We start from the raw sequence: 23,562 nt of genomic DNA, 5'->3' as shown, positions 1-23,562 counted from the left end.
TGCATTGCATTTCAAGTGATTTTTTATTTCAGTTTATAAATTGGCTGGGTGTTATGGGATACTATGTCAGAGTTTGGATCCTAAGTAACTGTAAAGACTAGTAGGTAGCAAGAGATGCAAAACAAATATGCCATAGTTTAGAGGTAGGTACATTTTGTATATTACACGTGTTAACATTTAGGAACATATAAGATGGATACTAAAAAAATAGGGTATTTACTTCTTCCATTAACCTGCATAGAAATAGATGTTTTTGTAAGCATAAATGTTAGGACAAGAATACCCCCTGAACAGTGGCGTAACAAAACTTGAGGGGGCCCCCCTGCAAAGCACAATGAGGGGGCCCCCGCCAGCGGCCCGGCCCACCACCTACCACCGTCCACCAATTTTTTTATCACTAATATGCATCTCACATGGGAATCACGGAGGACCACAAGAAGGGTGCCCAGGGCTTTTTTACAGGTGTTTATGGCCGTACAAATCAGCTGTGCCCCCACCCAATAGAATGTGCATGGCACGTGAAATGTCACCCTCTTACAGAGATGTTAAAATACGAATAAATCTCGCTCCTTAAACACAAAGAGTGTCTTGTATTTGAGCGCACGTCAAAATAAGTGCACGGAGGTTTGTTTACGTGATCCTCGGCAGACGTGATCATAATGAGTGTTCCCCTCATGCCTCTGCCTCACTGACTCGCTGCAATAACTCCCGGCCTCTTGGTATGGCTGATGGGTTTTATTTATTTATTTATTTATAATTACATTTGTTAAGCGCGCAGCTACCCGAAGGTTTCCCGGCGCTGAGGCAGACTAGGCGGTCAGAAAAAGTAAGAGAAAATAATAAACAATGGGGATCAGGAGTTAAAAAGCCAGGTTTTAATTCCCTTACGGAAAGTAAGGAAGCAAGATTCGGAGCGCAACAGTTGAGGCAGGGCATTCCATAAGGAAGGGGCCAATAGGGCAAACGAACGTCCCCCCATTTTGGCTCTGTTGGTGCGAGGAATCATGTACTTGTTCTGCGTAGAAGACCTGAGTGTCCGGGGAGGAACGTAATGGTGCACTAAGGCAGACAGATAATGGGGGGCCTTACCAGTCATGATTTTATGCATATAGCAGAGTGCTTTAAACTTAACTCTGTTCTCGATACGCAACCAGTGCAATTTCCGCATATGGGGAGTAACCGGGGATCTAGCAGGGAGGTGGCAGATGAGGCGAACTGCCATATTCTGCACCACCTGGTACTTCCTGGTAACCTCCTTTGCGGCGCCCAAGAGAAGGATGTTCCCATAGTCCAGGCGGGAGATGACAAGAGCCTGGACTACAGTCCTCAAGGTGTCCGCCGGTAGCATCCATGTGATTTTTCTTAGCCACCTGATGATGGTGGTACAGGTGGCGGAGACTTTCACAGCATGCTGCTTGAAGGTAAGCTGGCTATCAAAGAGCACCCCAAGATTGCGTGCAGACTCTGATGGATTGGGTACAGGACCCATCTCCGATGGCCAATGGTGTGGGCCCCAGAGTGAGGTGTCTGGGCCAAACAGGAGGAGTTCTGTCTTGTCCCCATTTAATTTTAACTTGTGCTTCAGCATCCAATCCGATATTTGTTTTAGCCCGGATTTAAGAGAAGACGAGGGGAGATTTTTATTGGTAGAGAGGGAGTAGATGACTTGAGTGTCATCGGCATACGAATAAATTGTGAGGCCAGCCTGTTCCGCTAAAAAAGCAAGCGGCCTCACATACAGGTTAAAGAAAAGGGGACTAAGAATAGACCCTTGGGGGACACTGTGAGTGGAGGAAAAAACAGATGAAACAGAAGTGGAGGAAAAAACTTGGAACGTGCGGTCAGAAAGAAAATTAGCAATCCAGGCCAGGGCGGTACCACCGACGCCAACTCCCTCCAGCGTGGACAGTAAGATGGAATGGGAGACGGTGTCGAATGCTGCACTCAAATCAAGCAGAATGAGTGCCACCGTCTCCCCCTTATCCACTTGGCGCCTGATGGTCTCTGACACGCCCAGAAGGGTGGTTTCCGTGGAAAAACCCGCCCGGAACCCGGATTGGGAGCCATGAAGAAAATTGGAGGATTCGACAAAGGAGTTAAGTAAAAAATTAACATGTTTCTCCAAAATCTTGGAAAAGCAAGGGAGCAAAGAAATAGGGCGAAAATTGGAGGGGTTGTCTGGGTCTGCATTTGCCTTTTTTAATAGAGGGACCACCATTGCGTGTTTCCATTCGTTTGGAACCGTCGCTTCTGTCAGGGAAGCATTCAAGACATCTAAAATAATGTGAAGGGAAACTGGGTCCAAGGAGCGCAAAATTTGAGGGGGCATAGGGTCCATGGGGGAACCAGATTTGATGTCTTGAAGATACTTATTTAGCAGCGCAGGGGAGATCGGATCCCAAGCAAGAAGTGGGGAGGCAGTGAGCAGTGAACCGGGGATGATATCAGGCGAGGAGTTACATGAATCTTGAGCAGAGTGAGTGGAGGAAGCAGAGGTGAGGTCAAAAGCAGCATAAATCTTATCAATTTTTGCGAGAAAGAAGTTGGCTAAGACATTACACTGAGCAGTGTCTAAACAAGGATCCTTGGGAACCGAGGAAGCACCCGAGAGCTCCTTGACTATTTTGAATAGGGCTTTGGGTCTATTTTGCGCTGTTAGAATGGTGCTGTTCGCAAAGTCAGCTCTGGCAGTATCGCAGGCCGCATGATACATTTTAAGGGCGGACTTGTATTCAATTTTATGGGAGGGGTCATAGTTGGAACGCCATCTGCGCTCCAGTTTTTTACAGTTAGATTTCTCAGCCCGGAGAGAGTCGTTAAACCAGGGAGCAGGGGGGTGATGGATTTGAGCTTTGTTATTTTGGATCGGGATACAGGAATCCAGGGCAGTGGTTAACCATGATGTAACATCGGGGAGCTCTTTAATAGTAATCTTAGGGATCATGGGTTTGGAGTTGCCAAGAAGAGAGTTTAATTTATTCAAGTCAAGACGTTTCCAGTTTCTACTGGCTTTGTGGGGAAGATCGGGCCTAGGGGAATCAGCCACAGACGCTTTAATAGCAAAATTAACAATAAAATGGTCAGACCAGAGGACAGGAGTGGACGACAGATAGGACATGCTAGTTAGATTAGAGAAGATAGGATCTAAAAGGTTGCCGGCCTTATGAGTAGGGTCGGAGTTGTAACTCTTTGAGTCTCGCACACACTTGCACCACAGCTGTCCTAGGCCTCACTCGTGCACTCCAATGCTCAGAGGCAGTTTAATTTGCGTCATGTGCTAGTGCTATATGAACATGTGCCCTACACAGGCCGACTATTCAAGTATCTATGAAGTCATCCTGCAGCACTGACTTCCCTCAGCTACTTATACCAAGATATATTTGTGGGCAGTGGGCACCTTTGCCAACCAAGGACCCGCGTAAACAATTTGGTACAAACACACACACAAAAAAACCTAACACCTCATTAAACACTGAAGCATTTATCTATATCTAAGTAGAACAGGCGTCCGTCACAGGGTACAATGAGCTAGCATGGTGAAAACTCACCATACTGAACGCTCACCTTCAACAAACAGATTTAGCACCAGACTACCGTGAAAACGCATGGAAAGGCACAGATTCCCTCGTTCCTGAAAGGTGCTGAGATGCCATGTTAAAGGAAGATTGGGCGCTATACAGGTGCAATGATGAACAACATATAAATAATGGATCTCATTCGCTATCACGGAGCTCAGAGATGGGACACAGGCGCTACACTGTGACACCTGAAGGGCTACGCTGGACAGAGTAGCTTGAAGGCAGGTGATGACTCCGTCCCGGTAAACACAGGATCTGTGGGTTTCTTCTGCCCAATTTCACCTAATCTGCCCATGATCTAGCTTTTTGCTTAAACGCTATAAAGTGAACAGTCTGTCTCTCCTAGCTGTTGAGTAATGGCTGTTATTACCCATTTCAAAAGGGTACCAATTTTGCCCACAGTGGAAAGATAAAAGGCGGAGTAAGCATTGGAATCTGTTATCAAGGTCTACAGAATCAAACGTAGTAATCCGCTGCTGACCCGTCCTCTAGGGTTTTCATCCTACAGAGGAAGGCCTTCAGAGTTCACTCTCTCTCTCTCTGCTGCAAACGCCCCAAACCAGGAAGGGCTGAAGGCCTCGCACTGAAGGCGAGTCCTCACAGTAACTCTCGTTGTCCTGAGACTGCTCTCCTTCTGTTGATTGGCTGTTGTTGAGTGTAATGCATGTAATGCATGTAAACCTTTTTCTAAAACTACAAGACCATGAAGGCTTTCATTTCGCGCTGACATCCTCTGGATGAATGAACATTTGTCAGCAGGCAAGTGAAATTACCATAAAACACTTCTGAACATATGTGCCAATAAAATTAGCAATTGTGTGTCTGTGTGAGCAGCTTTACTTAATTATTTAGAAGCACTCCATTGTTGTTCCCCAAAAATAATGTTAAATGAACATAGCAAAACATTTTTGCTTCACAGAAAGATCCTCAATGAGATGAATATTTGCATTTCTAATATAAAGCCTTTATATTGCAAAGCAGCCAACTCAGGAAGTCTAATGTGTGGTGTAAGTCTTTCTTTGCATTGTTGTACTCATAGTTTTGCCTTTTCAGGTACAGATGCAGGACTATAAGTACCATGATGCTCTGCGTAAATGATAGAGTATAACATACGGGTTCACCCAAATATAGTCACTGGGACCTGGGTAATGTCGGTACTGAGAAAGAGGGGTCCCAGTGTATAGTCATTAATTATCACAATTAAATGAAGATAAAGGAACAGTAAATGAAACTGCACCGTTTTATTCACAATGTAGATATATGTTAAGTATCATATCTATAAATCAAAATTCACAAAGGCTGTGGAGTGCCCCAAAGGAGGAGGGAAGTGAAAGGTGAGGGCGGTGTAGATGGGGAATAGTGACAATAAAAACAACCAAATGGCACAATTACATCTGTAAGTTAATTTAAGTATATAAACTAACAAAAAACCATCGGTTCATTAAACCACTTGATAGAAATCATACTTCACAAAATACATAAATGTTATAATGGTGGCGTGAAGCTGATAATTCAAAAACAGTTGTCGACGTTTTGACCCTCTAACAGTTGCAGGAAATAGTAGTACCCTTGCTGCGGGGTCTTCATCAGGACAGGGTGGGGGCAGACAACCTAATTGAATACATATCAATAATCAATTAATTACAGCTCCTAACACTAGGTAAGCAGTGAATGTAGCACACTGAGAGCACTCGAGCATACCAAATCAATTGTCGCTCTTTTTCAATTGGTCAAACGAAGGATGATGGACATCTCATGTATGTTTCAAATCCTACGATTAAAAATAGGGAAGACATTAATGCTGAGTCAGGTCCTAATCTAGATTATTACTATTGGCACTGAAATCACTAGAAAAGCACTTACATGCTGTGCCGTAGATAAAGGGTCCTCTGTTAATTGGGAATGGCGTGGCCGATTGGAAGGAAACGAATCACAAGTGGAGGTCACGGAGACTCTATTAAAGAGAGACAAGGGGTGGAGGAACCTAGTTAGCGATATAAACAGGAAAAGAACCGAGTATGTGGCGTGCACCGGTCAAAGAAGCTTACCCGAAGGCAGACTTCAAGAGACCACGTCCACGTTGAATCGTCGTCTGAGCCACCGGCACCAAGCACTGTCAGGGAAAGGATCGGGTTACCTTTTGTTTAACAAACGCGGAAAGCGCGTGAGAAGAGCCGTGTTCAGAACGGGCTGGGGTACTCACCCAAGGCGGAATGAATCCGTCGTCATAGAAGCTTGCGTCTCGCAATGGCGAAATGCGCTTCCTGTTAGACTTGTAACTAAGGCAACCGCATCACGTAGGCGCAAGGTTGCACTGAAAAAAGACTACTCACTGCCAGAGTTGCAGACAATTCGTGTTCTATCGTTATATTGCGCCACCATTATAACATTTATGTATTTTGTGAAGTATGATTTCTATCAAGTGATTTAATGAACTGATGGTTTTTTGTTAGTTTATATACTTAAATTAACTTACAGATGTAATTGCGCCATTTGGTTGTTTTTATTGTCACTATTCCCCATCTACACCACCCTCAACTTTCACTTCCCTCCTCCTTTGGGGCACTCCACAGCCTTTGTGAATTTTGATTTATAGATATGATACTTAACATATATCTACATTGTGAATAAAACGGTGTAGTTTCATTTACTGTTCCTTTATCTTCATTTAATTGTGATAATTAATGACTATACACTGGGACCCCTCTTTCTCAGTACCTGCGTAAATGATAGACACACTCACACAGAACAATATGAGGTCTAACTATAAAGGTCTAATGAAGGATTTCTTTGGTACATTAGTGATAATCAGTCCATCTCCTACAATATGTCCATTATATATGTCATTTCACACAGGTAGATCTCACAGGGCATGCATGTACAGCAGCATGTTATTTTTTGTTTCGGGTGTTTTAAATAGGGGGTCTACCCATGGGCGTGTGCACGGGGGGCAAGGGGGTGCGCTTGCCCCCCCCCCCTGGATCGCCGGTCCGTCCAGTGCTGGCCCAGTGACAATATGGTATTATCACTCAGGCAGCGCACAGGGAGGCCGTCAACATTCTTTTGACGGACGCCTTTGGCCCCCTAAATTTTCACAATTCTCGCACTTCTCTTTGAACTCTAGAGGCTGCAGCAGCCCCTCCCCGACCTCGAGCAGACTGTAGACAGTCCCATTGTCATTCTGTCTGCTGCTGATCATCACATAAAGAATGACAATGGGCCATCTGCCTTTAACGTGCCTTGCAGACATCCTACCTGTATTTGATTTTTTTTAAATTAAAGAGTGTCAGCAAACAGCGCCGCATCAGCATGGCCAGACACTCTGCTCTATGGGGGCTGGGTGATTCACAACAAAGCCTCATTAAAGTCTTTTAAAAACCTGTGACGTACTGTTGTGCGGCTGTGTGTGTGCCTGGGAAGCTGGGGTGAGGTGACAAAGGGTGACAGACAGAGGGTGACAGCGAGAGGAAGACAGAGGGAGGGAGACAGAGGGGAGACAGAGGGAGGGAGACAGAGGGAGGGAAACTGAGGGAGGGAGACAGGGAGAGAGACAGGTAGGGAGAGAGAGGGAGGGAGACCGAGAGAGGTAGATATAGACAGACAGAGTGAGACAGAGAGAGAGGGAGACCGATAGGGCGGGAGACAGAGGGAGACAGAATGATAGAACGTGAGGGAGGGAGACAGAGAAAGGGAGACAGAGGGCGACAGACAGAGGGAGGGGGGCAACAGAGGGAGGGAAACAGACAGAATGATAGAACGTGAGGGAGGGAGACAGATAGAGGGAGACAGAGGGAGACAGACAGATATAGACAGAGAGAGAGGGAGACAGAGAGAGAGAGGGAGACAGAGAGAGAGGGAGACAGAGGGAGGGAGACAGAGGGAGGGAGACAGAGGGAGGGAGACAGAGGGAAGCAGAGGGAGACAGAGAGAGAGGGAGACAGAGGGAGGGAGGGAGACAGAGGGAAGCAGAGGGAGACAGAGAGAGAGGGAGACAGAGGGAGGGAGGGAGACAGAGGGAGGGAGAGGGAGACAGAGAGAGAGGGAGACAGAGAGAGAGAGGGAGACAGAGAGAGGGAGTGTCACGACGTCAATGGTGTTTACCACTAACCTCTGAAAGATGTCAGCAGGAACGATGGATGGATGAATAGTCCCCCTCCTCTCCGGAACGCACAATACACAGTGTAGGGGTAACACAACTATGTATGAATGCCTCCCGGGGAAAAAAGGGAAGGGGATAAAACAATAAAGGTTGTCCTGAAGGGCTTCCGAGAAATGTCTGGATGCCGTCCACCCACTCTCTCGCCAGTCACTAAGAACCCCCGGTGTTTGCTGCAGGTAAGGAAAGAACAAGAACCAACAATTAGAAACCCAGCACTGCACAGGAATCAATGTAACATAACATCTCTATATAATAGGTACTAACTGTTGAGGAGGACTGGAGCGCCTGAAACACCCTCAGGAAAATAATACATGAAACAGTAACTCGTCGAGTGGAACCAAGCCTTCTCAGGAGCAGCCTGACAACTGGCGGCAAAGGTTTCAGAGGTCGACAAAATCAGCAAGGAATGAGAAAATAAAGTATAAACAAAATCAGCAAGGGTTTTCTTCTTGTAGCACGCACCGGTACCGGCACGCCAAAATGCACAAAAGTAATATCCCAGGAAGAGCACCAGTGACGGAGACGACAACGCGCTCCTGCGCGGGTCTCACAAACGCCACTCACTATAGCGAGGCCGCCCGTCTTATGGATGCGGGGACTCGCTGACGTAACTAGAACACAGAAAACAGTATCGAGAAATGCTGGGAAGCAGAATCCGTTCTGCTCAAGAATAACAAAGTACCTGGGTCTCCGCTCCTACTATGCAGGCAAGGCTCCGTCCAGACCACACGCAAGGTCCTGATTGACAAGCCCCGAGCCGTTACCTCGGAAGGCTTTTGTAAATCCAACGCTTCCGTTTCCGTGTCTACTGGGTCTCTGGGGAATGTAGTCCCGCAATCGCCAGGCTCCCTCCTGTGGCGATATGCGGTAACCACATCGTCTGATCAGCGCTATTCGTCCCTTCCTGAACCTAACACCCATGGTAAGCGCTACAGAGAGACAGAGAGAGAGGGAGACAGAGGAAGGGAGACAGAGGGAAGCAGAGGGAGACAGAGAGAGAGGGAGACAGAGGGAGGGAGTGAGGGAGACAGAGGGAGGGAGAGTGAGACAGAGAGAGAGGGAGAGGGAGACAGAGAGTGAGGGAGACAGAGGGGGGAGGCAGAGGGAGGAGACAGAGGGACAGAGACAGAGGGACGGAGACAGAGGGACGGAGACAGAGGGAGAAGGGGGAGGGAGACAAGGAGAGGGAGACAGAGACAGAGAGAGAGAGAGAGAGAGAGGGGGAGACAGACAGACAGAGTGAGTGAGACAGAGACAGACAGAGGTAGAGAGAGAGAGAGAGAGGGAGAGAAAGAGAGAGAGGGGGAGACAGAGAGGGAGGGAGACAGAGACAGACAGAGATAGAGACAGACAGAGACAGATGGAGGCATAGACGGGGTCAGGGGCAGACAGGCAGAGACAGACAGAGAAAGGGAGAGGGAGACAGAGGGAGGGAAACAGGGACAGACAGGGACAGATAGAGACAGGGACAGACAGACAGACAGATAGAGGCAGAGACAGGGACAGACAGATAGAGGCAGAGACTAATACAGGCAGAGAGACCGAGAGGGAGGGAAACAGGGACAGACAGGGACAGATAGAGACAGGGACAGACAGACAGATAGAGGCAGAGACAGGGACAGAAAGATAGAGGCAAAGACTAAGACAGACAGACAGAGAGGGAGACGGAGAGGGAGACAGAGGGAGAGAGAGAGAGGGAGGGAGTCAGAGGGTGACAGAGGGAGGGAGAGGGAGGGAGACAGAGAGAGAGAGAGAGGGAGACAAAGGGAGACAGAGAGAGGGAGACAGAGAGAGGGAGACAGAGGGAGACAGAGAGAGAGGGAGACAGGGAGAGGGAGACAGAGGGAGTGAGACACAAAGGGCGACAGACAGAGGGAGACAGACAGAGGGATACAGACAGAGGGAGGGAGACAGAGGGAGGGAGACAGAGAGGGAGACAGAGAGGAAGACATAGGGAGGGAGACATAGAGAAAGGGAGGGAGACGGAGAGAAAGGGAGAGAGACAGAGAGAGAGGGAGACAGAGGGAGGGAACAGGGACAGACAAGGACAGATAAAGACAGGGACAGACAGACAGATAGAGGCAGAGACAGGGACAGACAGATAGAGGCAAAGGCTAAGACAGACAGACAGAGAGGGAGATGGAGAGGGAGACAGAGGGAGAGAGGGGGGAGACAGAGGGTGACAAAGGGAGGGAGAGGGAGGGAGACAGAGAGAGAGAGAGAGAGAGGGAGACACAGGGAGACAGAGAGAGGGAGACAGAGAGAGAGAGAGGGGGACAGAGGGAGACAGAGAGAGAGGGAGACAGAGAGAAGGAGACAGAGGGAGGGAGAGGGAGACAGAGGGAGGGAGACAGAGGGAGGGAGAAAGAGGGAGTGAGAAAGACAAAGGGCGACAGACAGAAGGAGACAGACAGAGGGAGACAGACAGAGGGAGGGAGACAGAGGGAGGGAGACAGAGAGGGAGACAGAGGGAGGGAGACAGAGAGAAAGGGAGGGAGACAGAGAGAAAGGGAGGGAGACATAGAGAGAGGGAGTCAGAGAGAGAGGGCGACAGAGAGAGAGAGAGAGACAGAGGGAGGGAGACAGACAGAGCGAGAAAGACAGACAGAGAGAGACAGACAGAGGGTGATAGACAGAGGGTGACAGACAGAGGGAGACAGACAGAGGGAGGGGGGCGACAGAGGGACTTAGATAGACAGAGGGAGGGAGACAGAGGGAGGGAGACAGAGGGAGAGAGAGGGAGGGAGACAGGGGGAGAGAGGGAGGGAGACAGGGGGAGACAGGGAGGGAGACAGGGGGAGAGAGAGGGAGGGAGACAGGGGGAGAGAGGGAGGGAGACAGGGGGAGAGAGGGAGGCAGACAGAGAGAGGGAGACAGAGAGAGTGAGTGAGACAGAGGGAGACCGAGAGAGAGAGAGGGAGGGAGACAGAGATAGAAAGAGGGACGGAGACAGAGATAGAGAGAGAGAGGGAGAAAGAGAGAGAGGGAGGGAGAGAGAGAGAGAGAGAGAGCGAGAGAAAGAAAGATGCGAGTATGCTGGGTCTGGTGGCTCAGTGGACGAAGGCAGTCGCTGCAGGGGCATGTGTTCAACCTCATGGTCATAGTTTTTTTGTTGCTCTAGCCCCACCCCCCTCACCCACTGACCCCGCCCCCACCGGTGCGGCCTTCGGCCACAAACCACACTGTAAATTTGGCCCGAGAGAAAGTTTGTGAGTACCCATGCTCTAGAACCACATCAACCTGATTTAGAATTTTTTTGTTTTTTTCCGGCCATTTTTAGTCTTTCCCTCTGTTTTATTGTAGTTGCTGTGGCGCCTCACAAGATTTTTCTCTTTTCCCTATGGGTTTCTTTGTTTAATTAAGCTCTTTGTCAAATTAGATTTTTTTTTAAATGTATTTAATACTTGTGCTCAATCATGTCGGAGGATGGTGATGAAGTTAACATTTTGCCCCCTCTGGAAACATTTCTGTGGACGCCCATGGTTCTATCTCATGGATGTCGAGATTGTCAATGGCACTAACACATGAAGGGCCTAAGATCAGTGCAAAGATCTTTTATTAAGCAGATGATGGTGGCGGTAACTTTCAGAGAATTATTGCTAGAAGGAAAGTCCTGCTGTTGTGTGAGGTCATTATGTAGTTATTATGTTTAGATGTGGATTCCTTCTACGCATGGAGCTATTCGTATGCTAAAAGGCAGTGATCATACATCTTTGGGGAATTCTGTGGCAACCGGTGGAAGAAATGTTTATGCAAGACTCAATTACTGAGTTTTCAAAAAAAAAGTGCCAATCCAAATGTTACCCATGAGACCTTGGAATGGCACTTTGGTATTCTGCAAGCACGAAAATGACACAGAAGCAGGCAGGAACGTTGGCAGCCTTGGACCTTACATGTTATTCTGTGCTTCACTGGGAAGCAATGGCGAGCTTTCAGCTCAGGTTTTATGTATTCTTTTTTCTTGTTAATAAGGCATACACTGTGGCCTCGTGGTCAAGCACTACTTGTAATCATTTAGCGTTACTCATTCCAGCCTCTCCTCTACATATGCACACTGTGTTAAAAAAAAGTCTCTCGGCGGATGAGGTGCAGAGTTGTTAAAATGTTTAATCCACCATGGCGTACCTGCTCTCCTTTGCCCACCTATCAGATCATATTATTATGACTGCCTTCACATTAACAAAACGTGTCCTCAAAAGTACTCGTAAAATGTACTTAATTTAAGGGGATGAGGGGATTGGAAATGGGCCATGTCTGATTTCACATCCAAGAATAAATTTTTATGGGGCACTTCATTTCACTATAAAAAAATGAATACTGTTTAGTGCATTTCGATTTACAGATTTTACTTCCCCCTCTTTGGCCGATAAAAATTACTTTATACTACAAAGTTGTAACTAAGTGTGCACTGAATTGTGCTGGCCAATCAGCAGCAGACTAGCAGTGCCTAATGGGGCGGTGGGTGGATTGAGCCAATGACTTACCGGATCTCATTTTGACTTCAGGAACTAATGTATATAAACACGGGCATGTGAGTCGTGTCCGCAGCGCTGTTTTTAGACGCAAGGAGGGTGAAGCGGAGACCGGAGCGGCTGTGCTTCTGTCTTTTCCTTTTGGCTGCCGTGATAAAGCATGGGCTGGGAACGGGAAGCAGCAGCTTTGAGGATTTCTGTGCTTTCGTGGTTTGTGTTTAATGCTGTAGCTGCAAGCACAGAGACCCAAGTAAACGGACAGCAGCGATTGCTGAGCAGTACAGGTGTTGTCATCTTAGTTTTTTATTTTGTATTTCATTTCATTGGCTGTCGTGTAAAATTGTAGTATGTTGTAAGTTTTGCAGTATGTGTTTTTGGTTTTTTTTTTTTTTTTTTTTTTTTTTTTTTTTTTTTAAATAATCTGAGGTGCGCTTATTTCCGGTGGTACCCCTCAAACCGTCTGGGCATTGTATATTACTCTGGGCATTTGAGGGATTTACCGCTGCAAGACGTGCGTGCCCCGCTTGATGGAGTTGTGTGTGTCCACAACTCTGTTACAAAATATTATTTTCCATATGTTCCTTGTAGTTTCAGCTTAATGTTAACTTTCAAGTATGGCTTGTCTTTGGTGTTGAACACTCTTGAAGAAACTGTTGCTGATGTCCTATGCTTTATGTATTGCACTGTGTGGTCGCTAAATTATTGTAGACATACATCTAAAATACAATGTGTTGAAAACCTTCAGGGCTGCGAGGTTATTTTTTTAAAATTCCTATTCATGTGCAAATGTATGTTTGCACATGTTCGGAATTCTGAGTTGTGCACCTGTTACCTCACACTGCAGTTTTCTCCTGACCTTAACCCAGAAAAAGGCTGAGGAAATCTGTCTATATAAAATGCAAGACATAAAGGCAAATCATGCCGCAATGACCGCTTTAAGAATCCAAATACTATTGTGACTACTGTCATATGTGTCTCTCTAAATCCACATCTGTATAAAAAATAAGACCTACATGCAAATGATGCAGTAATCAATGCCTACACTATTGATTCATTTTGTTGTGTATTGTGAGGTGGGGCACCCTGGAGAAGTTAAATATGTCACCCATGAAGTACCCCATGCCACGGTAGCAGTTATTACTGTGTGCACTAATGATCGCACTCATTGAAGCCATAACCTTAGTCTCCAAACGTCCTTTTGTGCTTCTAACCTGACGATATACGTACAGGTACGTAGCATCAGATGTTCGTCTCATTTTGGGTTCACCTCCTAGTTTGCCTATTTTACAATATACTAGCCTTAACTAAATCAGTACCACCTCTGTTTTTGCCCTTACAATCAATTGTGTATTATAAATAGGGCTCCCGGTTGTATGGTATTCTAACATTTCCATCTGTATTAATCCTTATTTATTTTTGTGGATATTTTCTGTATTTATCCACATTTTTTGTCGTAAGCAAAAACCATACGCTGTAGCTAGTATTGATTCACATTTATTTAAAAAGGCAATGCACGCTTGGTGGTTGTAGGTTCAGATCCATTTATGTAAATGGTACTGCTTTTAACAAAAGGGAAAGAACTGTTGTAGACTAGATAAAACATTCTTCACCATTGGTATGCAAGGTTCTTTTTGAACCTTTGGACTGATGCATCGCATTTTCACTGCATCGTAAGGTTATCAGTGAAGAAACCGTTTCTGCAGTGAATACAGTGCTGTGCAGACCTCCCCGTGGAAGTCTCGCGGCTCCTTCTATCACCAGGCACAGTCTTAGAGGACCTTAGCAACACATCCAAATTAAGAAAATGTGACCCACAGCCATCTGAAACCTTGGCAGCTATGCGCGCATTAACGCAAACCAACCTCTAGCCACAAAGAAAAAAAAAATGGGGGGGAAAAAAACAATGGGGCTCTTTTTTAACTAAATTCTAATGTGTGATGTAAAGCGCTCTACCAACCTGCTCCGTGATGAGTAGTGCCATAAAAGAAAATGGTGGGGTGTAAAATGTGTGTAAACACTGGGACTGACCAACACATCTAACTTTACACAGTGCATGCATCTCTTGAATCTAGGGGCTGAACAAAGTCAAAAACATGACACTCTTAAGTACCTGTGAAGTGATGTAGCTTTGTGCATTTGTTTCCCCTCCCTTTCTTTTAGGTGTGCCCCTCCTCTTCCTCCCCCACCCCCCACAACTCCCAGTCATGATTCTTAAACAAAAGGCGGCATAATGGCCCCTTAACATCGACCTTTGTTATGGGCTCAGCTGAACGTGCTTTAACAGTCTTTTCTTAGAAGACCGCAACAAAGTTAAACATTTATTGGCATTCTTTAATTTCTATTTATGAATGCAGACAAAGGAAACATATTTTTCCGTCTATCTACATGTAAAAATCCATTTAAACGGGAAACCAGGAGCTTTCATTATAAACTGAGAAGTGTGTGTGGAGAGTGATGGGACTGAACTATCCTGTTAATTGTTTTTGCAGTCACCAGCCCTGTCTTTACTTATCCTCTATAACTTTACCATAATGCAGGAGTAAAGTCCTAATCACGACCATACATGGGTGTTGATAAGACCAACACCACCTTACATGCCTGATGTGTCAAATGCCGTGCTTAGTATAACTGTGTAGGCCATGCTTAAGGGGACCTTTAGAATCTGTGGACAGTCAGCAGATCTGCCACGCTGGGCAAGCCATTGACCTCTGCCACTGAAGTGGAGGGACTTCCACCCTAATTAGGTGTTACCACCTGTAGGAACTGGGGTCGCCAGTTCCCTGGGGGTAGCCTGGCACGAGCAGGTAGGCACCCGAAAGCTTAGGTGTTAAGTGACTACACAGCACACACTCACTGAGACAATAAAAGGCACGCAATGACTGACGCCACTCCAGGGGGTTTGATTAAAAATCAAATAACTTTTATGTAAGATTAAGGTTCAGGAGTGGAAAATCACAGTATCAATTAGTCATTAAAGCATTTCATAGGAGGGGAGAAAAGGGAGCAGTTCAATAATCCATTTACCATGACATTTCATTAGAAAACTAGCATTTCATTGGTTAACAATAAACCTTTTCCTGAGAGAATTAGTTTGGACAACCAGCTCACCAGGCAAGGATGAGCATGTCTGGTAAGTACCCTGTTCAGTAGGCAAAACAATTAACTTCTCACCAAGCAGGGGTGAACACTTCAGTAAACTCCTTTGCAGGATTAGACAGTACACTAAATGAAGGTAAAAACCTTTCGTTAAATGTAAAACATTTCATTAGACATTAAATACCATCACATTACCTTATGCCTGAATAAGCAGTGCATATTAATCAGGCCTAACATTTCCTGAGGTAAAACGAAAACATTCACTAGGCAGGAACATATAACACTTCCATCACACCAAGGTGCACATTTCCTTGACTAGGAAGAAAATTTCAATAATCCTTCCCCTGCAGGAGTAAATAGGTCATTAGAAAGTAAAACATGTCCTCACTCAGAGGGAACACCCCATAAGGTAAACATGACCATTTCATCATCAATGCAGGGTATTTCAATAATCATTTCCTTGCAGGAGTAAAAGGTGTAATTCCTTAATCGCCTCAGGATATCGCCACCACCCTGGCAGGGAAGAAAATAGCGTTTCTCTACACAACAGTAAACATGTCAGTAGGTAACTGTAGGCTTCCTTTAGCATCTCATTCATCTGGAATAAACCATGCCTAAGGTGAGGAGGGGCATGTCGTTAGTTAAAATTAGTACTTTCACTAGGCAAGAATCACCAATTCATCCAGCTAGAATAATCCTGACATTAGGTCATTTAAGACAAGTCATAACAGTGCCTACAGTAACATGAGCATTTCATCACATCAGAAATCAGTATGGCCTTAAACCAGCATAGGACATTTCTTTGGGAATAACCATTCCCACAGGTTCTCAACCATCTCATGGCTCCGCCCTAGATATTCCCTTAGGCATTAGTAAAAATGCATCCAGGTAAAATGAGCATTCACTCAGACAGGAATAACCCGCTCATTATGGAATCATGAGCATTTAATCAAACTTTCCTTAGGCAACACAACCATTAAAGCATCCCCATTACCCAAGAGTAACCATTTTGTTGGGCAGGGATACAAAGCACTGGCGCAGGAAGTATTCGACATGTAATCATATACTGGCGCAGGAGGTATTCAAAATTCCATCCTAACCCCCTAGTAAATCAGTAGGTTTGAAGACGTAAGCATTTCCATTCTGTGAACAAGAACTGGGCAACAAATCTCAATAACCATTCCCCTCGTCAGGGGTGAACTCCTCTAATGAGGTCAGGCCCCTACAACACTCTCTCAGGGCTCTGTCCCAGTTCGTCTTCAGGTTGGGGCTAATTGGGGCCAACAGGCCCAGTCACCGGTCTTCAATAGGGTTTTCACCAGTTCAGGGAGCCTTGTGAGGGCCAACTGGGCCCAACCACAGTTTTCCCCACGGGGAGGGGCGGCCACGGGGCTCCGCTCTACCTCCTGGCCTCCCGCCCTCCTCCCCGGGGGGGTTTTACCTTCGTTTACGGCCCTCCCGGGCCTATGCAAAGCAGTCCCGGATGCTGACAGAGGGGCAGGGGCTCACACTGTCTCTGGTGCGCCCCCGCCGGTATTTCCAGCCTTGGTGTGGGGGGGCAGATCCGAGGAGGCCCGCGCGGCTCCGGCGCTCTTCTAGGGGGCCTCCTCGCAGCCTCGATGTTGCTCCGGGGTTTCCCTCGTGGCGTCAGCGCTGGCTCTTCTTCCGGTCCCAGGCCTTCAGAGGCTTCCGAGGCCCGGGAATCAATCCGAGGCTGGAGGTAAGGGGGCTCGCCCTCAGCGGCGAATCCTGGAGTGGCTCCCGGGGGCGGGACAACAGCAGCCAATGGCTGCACGGCGATAGGCGGGGGGTGCGGCCAATGACTCGGCCGGGCACCCCCGTCACGTGGGGCTGGTAGGCGGCTTCACCGGGCCTAGTGCGGCCCTTACCAAAGTAGCGGCGGCCCTCTCCTCACACCGGGGGCCGCTGAGGGGGGTGGGGGTACCACAGTCAGCGGAGGTCTTCCACGAGCGGCGCTCGGGCCGCGGCGGTGAGTGCAGCCCAGCAATCGCGCTTCTCCGCCCCGACGCTTCAGGGGCAGGGGGGCGCCACGAGGCAGGTCAGCGCTCCCTCTCACAGGGCATAGCGCGAACAGCAGGATGGCGCTTGGCAGAATCGGCGCTTGGGGGCAGTCTCCACGATTGCGCTTAGGGGGCACATCGCTTCTCAGGAGGAATGCAGCGCTGGGGCCACAAGCAGCACAATCACTTCAGTGCCAGCGCTAAGGCACACGTGGGTCAGATGCTCCGCAGAGATAGCGCTTGGAGTAGGTCACAGCGCTCGAAGGGACCCACAGCTCTGGCAATCTATGGCAGTTCAGATGATGCAGGACAGCAGTCCACAGCGCTCCTCGGGTAGCTTATTTAAGTGGGAGGCAGATCACAGTTCCGACAGGACAGGCCACACGACAGTGGCAGGTTAGCGCAGGGACCCAGGTCAGGACAAAGGGGGCGCAGGTGCAGCACAGTCCAGTACCTGGTTGATTCTCCAGCGGTCCTGTAGCAGTTAGACTTCTTCTTCTTGGCGCTTGATGGTTTTGGCACCCTTGTAAATAGCTGTTTCTGGTTACTTGCGGGGGGGGTTGAGTTGGGGGGGGGGGGGGGGGGGGGCTGCAGGCAGGCTTCCTCTGCAGGTCACTGTAGATGGTCCCTGGGTTCCCCTCTCGCCGGGCCAGATCAGTGGGTAGTCCAGGGTACCTCACTCAACTTAAGAGGCAGCACCTAAGCCCTGTCACTCTCAGTGGCATAAGTCCCTGACTAGGCCCTACCGCCTAAAACTCCTGCGTGGGTTCCCCAGGTCAGTGATGCCCCAACTGACTGGAAAGTTTCCCTCCCTTTCCTTTTATAGGCCCAGGTCAGGTGACCACCCTCTAAGGCGGCAAAACTAAGCTCCGCCCTTATTCTAGAAGGTGCCAGGAGCTTCCCTACTCTAACTGTGGGCAGGCAAGGCAGGCTGGAATGGCAACAATGTTTGGAGTCCCTGCCAGCTCCTGGCAACTAGAATGCACCTTAACAAGACCACACTGCAGTAGCAGGGGCCTATGGCAGCCATGTTGAGGGAAGAGGGCACCTGCACCTAGCATGGATTTTAACATTCCCCTGGGCATTTTAACCTCACAGGGCCTATACAATTACATTATAAAGGGGGGACATCCTGAATTCGGGGAAGCAAAAAAAATCAGTGAAAAGGGCCAAGTCCAACACCACCTTATTGCCTAGGGTCTTGGGGAGGGGGCCACCTGGGCGTGTCCCCCTTCAGCGCACAGAAGACTTGAAGAACAGGAACCAATTTTAAAATGCATCCTTGGCATACGTATTTGAATTGCAAAAATAAACAGGGAGTTTAAGTTTATTTGCACAAAACACAGACAAACAAAGCGGGGAACAAACTCCTGTTCTGCATCATAGGCTCCTCTGCAAGAAGCTGAAGACCTGGCTTTTTAATTTACAAACATACCATATGTAGGGCTAGGCACAGAACTACTCGGCGCCATGATACCCTTGCGGGTGTCGGGGTGCTTTATATATGCACAAAACATATTTTGTATGTACAGGTTTTCAATATATTTAGTGTTCCCTCCACCACTAAACCTAGTCTTCTCTAAAGTGCGTGCATGGGCGCCCGCGCAGCTCCTATTCAAACGCAGCAAATTTCAATTAATTGAGCACGCACACTCCTCTAATTTAAATAGGCCTGTTAAAAATCAGCGTGAACTCCTTGTTATACTGTTTCCCTTTTTTAAGTGTTCGTGAGACTTACCCATCTCTGGTATAGCATAAGGGCATGGGATAACAAAGGACACCATTAACAGTCTTTCAGATTAATGGCTCTGTCAACATCCACTGCAGACAAGACCTTCAGTGCTTTTCACCTTCTACACTGAGAATACAAATGCTCACTTAGGAGCACTCTTTAAAATGTATACTCTGCTTTTGGGAGGTAGAGAGGCTAGACAGGAAAGCGGGTAAAGGAAAGCAAGAAAGAAGGAAAGTTTGGTTTCCAAAAAGTTTATTTTGCATTATACATGGGTGTGAAGCGGTGCATTCTTCACACGCTTCTGGGTCTCCTTTTACTTTCTTTTAATCAGAAAAGGGGTGGAGGTTAAGTTTGCCCCCTTTCCCGGGGAAAAATACCAGCCACCTATTCATGCTGTAAGATTCTTCAGAGGCCCAGAGAGACACCGGCAACTGATGACGTTTGAAAGTGGTGGGGAGTAAAAATTGTCCTTGACTTGCAAGGAGCAAGTGAGTGTGATTGAATGTAAGCTTGTGGTAGCCATCCAGTGGCATAGCAATGGTACCATTGGCCCTAGTTCAAACCAGGAAAATGTGCCCCCTTTACCACCTGCTTGGTTCTATAAAAAACACCACAGTTGATAGGCAGAATGCCCCTACGGCCAATGTCTGTCATCTGCAGTCCTGTACCTTGAAATTGGAGCGATGCACAATTAGGTCCACCTCTTGATCGTCTCAATTCCGTCTGCTTTAAAGCACAGAATTTTGATATGATCAAGCGAGGGAAGGATAGGAAGGGAACAGCAGGGAGGGTCATCTGGAAATAGAACATGCATTTATGATACAGCTATCTATGTTCTCACCCTATCCACTCTAGGCAATAGACAGTACTTGTAAAAATAGGAACCTTTCTTCAAGAAACACGACAGTCATTGGAAAAGATTTATGGACATCCTTGTTCTATATTCAGTAGAACAGCACAGTATAATGCATTTTTGGAATAGACATATTGTTACTCCCAAACAGTTATTCAACATGGTCCTAAACAGTTTTGATTGGTTTCCCTACATACCATATGAATGGTCTTTACACTCATCACAGGGTGTGGCCTTCACCCCTAGGATGCCCCTGTTAAATAGCTAGGCATGAGCCATTTAAAAAAATAATGAAGTCCAGGTTTGACAAGTATATCACGTTTGCTTTCATTGTACTTAACATTTCTTTGTTTTGATAATTTCCTCCTATTTCGAGAACATTCCAAGTAATAACTGAGCGGAACATGAACAAGTTTATGACCGCATTCCCAAGGAATTTAACGTTGTAGGCAACTGCCTTAAACAATAGGAAAAACAGTATATGCCCAATGTTGTCACTTTCAAATATAATCCCCACAATTTAGATTGTCTTTGCCTTAAGTCATAATCAAAATTCCCAGAATATGAGCACCAGATAAAAACGATAATCAATATGAGGGTACCTTCACCCTTCTAAACATCCAGCAGAAAAAGGCATACATTTCAACCGAATCTGTTATCCCACAGTTTTTTACCCCGCAGGGAATCACAGCGCGGTCGTTACAATGACCGCATTGTGATTCTGCATATCATTACTCTGCAAGTTGGAACAACTACTTGCAGGGGGGGGCGCTGGATGTTTGGAATAGTATAATATACTATTCCAACTCCAGTATGTGCGGACACTAGGTGTTGGATTTTAACCCCCCCCCCCCCTCCGCAAGTCATTGTTCCGACTTGTGGAGTAATGGTATGCGGAATCACAACTCGGTCGTTGTAACAACCGCGTTATGATTCCCTGCTGGGAAAACATTTTGTGGTAAACGTTTATCAGTTCAACCAGCTTGGCGGGTTCCTGCACCCACGTGAACTGAATTGCCAAGCAGAAGTCAAGCTAGATAGGAAAAATTGTGGTGCAACTGCACCCTTACCCGACCCTTCGTTGAGACCAGAACCCTGCATCTCCCTCACAACTGTTAATAATCTGCGCTCAGCTGGCACTTCGGCTGACCTTTTCTTCTCCTGAACTGGAAGCTTTGTGCGTCCCGGAAGGGCTCGAGCATGCCGGGACTTGTAGTTCTGCATGACGCTCCTAGCGTCTGACAGCGGACGTAAGCGGGGAATCGTAACCATGCCACGTCAACACTGTTCACAACTGAGCCTTGTGGCTGCTGACTGCAGATTGGCCAGACAGTCTTTGGTGTGGACTGATCACTCTTACAGTTGGGTAGACCTGGAGATCTAAGATCCACTATATTGCTGGTTTTGTCATATGCAGGGTCACTGAATTATGCAGCAGGGGAGGACCAAATTATGTGCTAGCAAAAGGCAACTTATGATAGTATTACTTCATTATTTTGTCTTTTTACATGTTCACACTGTTTGGGCTTAGATTTCACATCATTAGAGCCAGTCTGACATCCAAATACAGCTATCCATAAAGCCGAACTACAGAGATGTACTCTCTGACTGTTAAAAAGGCATCGACTAGATTGACATGCGCACTTCAGATACGCAGCATCTTTGCAAAAAAAATTGTGAATGCCACACCCCTTCTTAGAATAAAACTGCCTGGCCCCTACACTATGCTAATTAAACCTGAGATGAATTATGGTGATTTTAAAGTGGTGGGTCACCGCTCTTTTGCCTTCTATCGGCGAGCCACCCATGCAGACACGATTCCTAAACATAACCTTATATGAAATTGTCTAGGCATTTTTAGCGTGGCCTTTCAGTCTTTTTACTTTCGTTATTAGTCAGACCTCTAGAACCTCTATAAAGCACATTTTCCAGTTTTTTCTGTCTACATTTACTGTTGAAGGTAAAATGACTAACTTTAGTCAATTTTTAATTTTTTTCTTTGTTAGGCCTGGCATCTTTTGGCGTGTTTCCCATGTGAATTTGCTTTCTCACCTCCTGGTTTTTACTGTTTTTGCTGGTTTAGTGTTTTTTGCTGGTTTAGTGTATCAGCTGATCAGTGTTAAGTGTGAGTGCTCCTTTTGTAAATTGGTGTTTCCATGACTGGCCCACTTACTGGTAAGCCCCTAGTAAAGTGCACTGAGTGTGCCAGGGACTGTAAATCAAATGTTAGTAGTGGGCCTGCACCACTGATTGTGCCACCCACATGAGTAGCCCTGAAAAGCTATCTCCGACCTAACACTGCAGGGTCTGCATTCAGTTTGTAACTGCCATGTCGACCTAGCAAGTGCATCTACTTGCCAGGCCCTAATCTTCCCTCTTCTTACATATGTCACCTCTAAGGTGGCCCAAGGTACCCCTGGGGGCAGGGTGCTGTGTATGTTATAGGTAGGACATGTATTGGTGTGTGTGGCATGTCCTGGTAGTGAATTACAGTGCATTTCGTTTTCACTATGTCAAGGCTATCTGTCCCATAGGATAGAATGGGAGTTTTACTTATAACATCTTATAAGCATAACTTCCCATTAGGAAAAGATGGGGGGGGAATTTGAGTTTAGTATGCCTGGACTCAGAATGTGAAAATGCACCTTTTTAGTAAAGATGATTTTTATGTTCTGTGTTTGAAAATACCAATTTTAGAAAGTAGGTATTTTCTTGCTTAGCCATCCTGTGTGCCTCTGCTTGGTTTGTGGATTGACTGTCTGGCTTTGGAGTTACAGGGGCTGGAGATGTACATTCTCTCAGACAGCTGCTGGGGAGAGGGTTTGTGTGTCCTGCCTTTCCGCAATGAGTCGGGGCTTGGCGGAATAGACCTGATCTGCTTTCAGAGTAGTGGGAGGGGTTTTCACTAGCACCTGAATAGGCCTGATCTTCCTTGGACAGTGCTGTCTTCACCTCCTGCTGGGAAGCTGGGCCAGACCGGACCAAACTGGTTTGGACTAAGCACAGACACTCTCTGCCTGAGAGAACAAAGGGATTTTGAGTATAAATATTGGGGCCCAGAACTTTATAACTCACTGGAATCAAGGACCCTGCCTAGAAGACCTGCCAGGATGAGTACTGCCCCTTTGTTGTGGTGTTGCTTTGTTGGGTTGGCCTGTAGTTACTGCTTCTGCCTTGGGCACTGAAAGGACTGGACTGCACTTTCTTTACTTGTGCTGAGTATCTCCAAGGGCTTGAGGTAGAGCTTGCCTCCTGTTCTGAAGTCTAGTGGACTGCAAAGACTTTCATGCTCACGTTGTCGGACTCCATGCCCCAAAATGCACTTGTCATATTACACTTAGCATACGCCCACTGGGGGCGGACATGGGAGTAAATAAAGCCAGCAATTTTACAAATGTGAGTGTCAGCTGTGTGGTTTTGGTAGCCCATGAAGAGGCCGAATGGCCTTGAAACGCAACGGCGAACTGAATTGCAAAATGGTTGTGAAAAGCAGATTGCATCATGAGGCCAGAGGGCGGAATGCTGTTGTGTGCCCTCTCAAAATGCTTAAGGGCCATTGCCTGGAAAAAAATAATATATATATATATATATATATCGCTTGTTACCCCTAATGGGGTGTTGAAGCACTTTTTCGGCGAGTTGCACGCT

The 23,562-nt window shown here is 46.9% G+C and overlaps 1 protein-coding gene across 1 annotated transcript in view; it reads left to right on the top strand.

Annotated features, from left to right (window-relative positions):
• The first annotated feature begins 12,269 nt into the window (after positions 1–12,269).
• The window catches only part of IDS (iduronate 2-sulfatase), a 137,801-nt gene continuing 126,508 nt past the window's right edge, over positions 12,270–23,562 (top strand). Inside the window, exon 1 of the mRNA XM_078688634.1 lies at positions 12,270–12,493. Within this exon, the coding sequence (XP_078544760.1) occupies positions 12,370–12,493 (124 nt within the window). The 5' untranslated portion in view covers positions 12,270–12,369. The remainder of the gene's footprint in view (positions 12,494–23,562) is intronic.

The sequence above is a fragment of the Lissotriton helveticus genome, chromosome 4_1 (genome assembly GCF_964261635.1).
Source record: "Lissotriton helveticus chromosome 4_1, aLisHel1.1, whole genome shotgun sequence".
Lineage (NCBI taxonomy): Eukaryota > Metazoa > Chordata > Amphibia > Caudata > Salamandridae > Lissotriton > Lissotriton helveticus.
The sequence above is the reverse complement of the archived record's forward strand: the minus strand, read 5'-3'. Positions and strand labels throughout refer to the sequence as shown.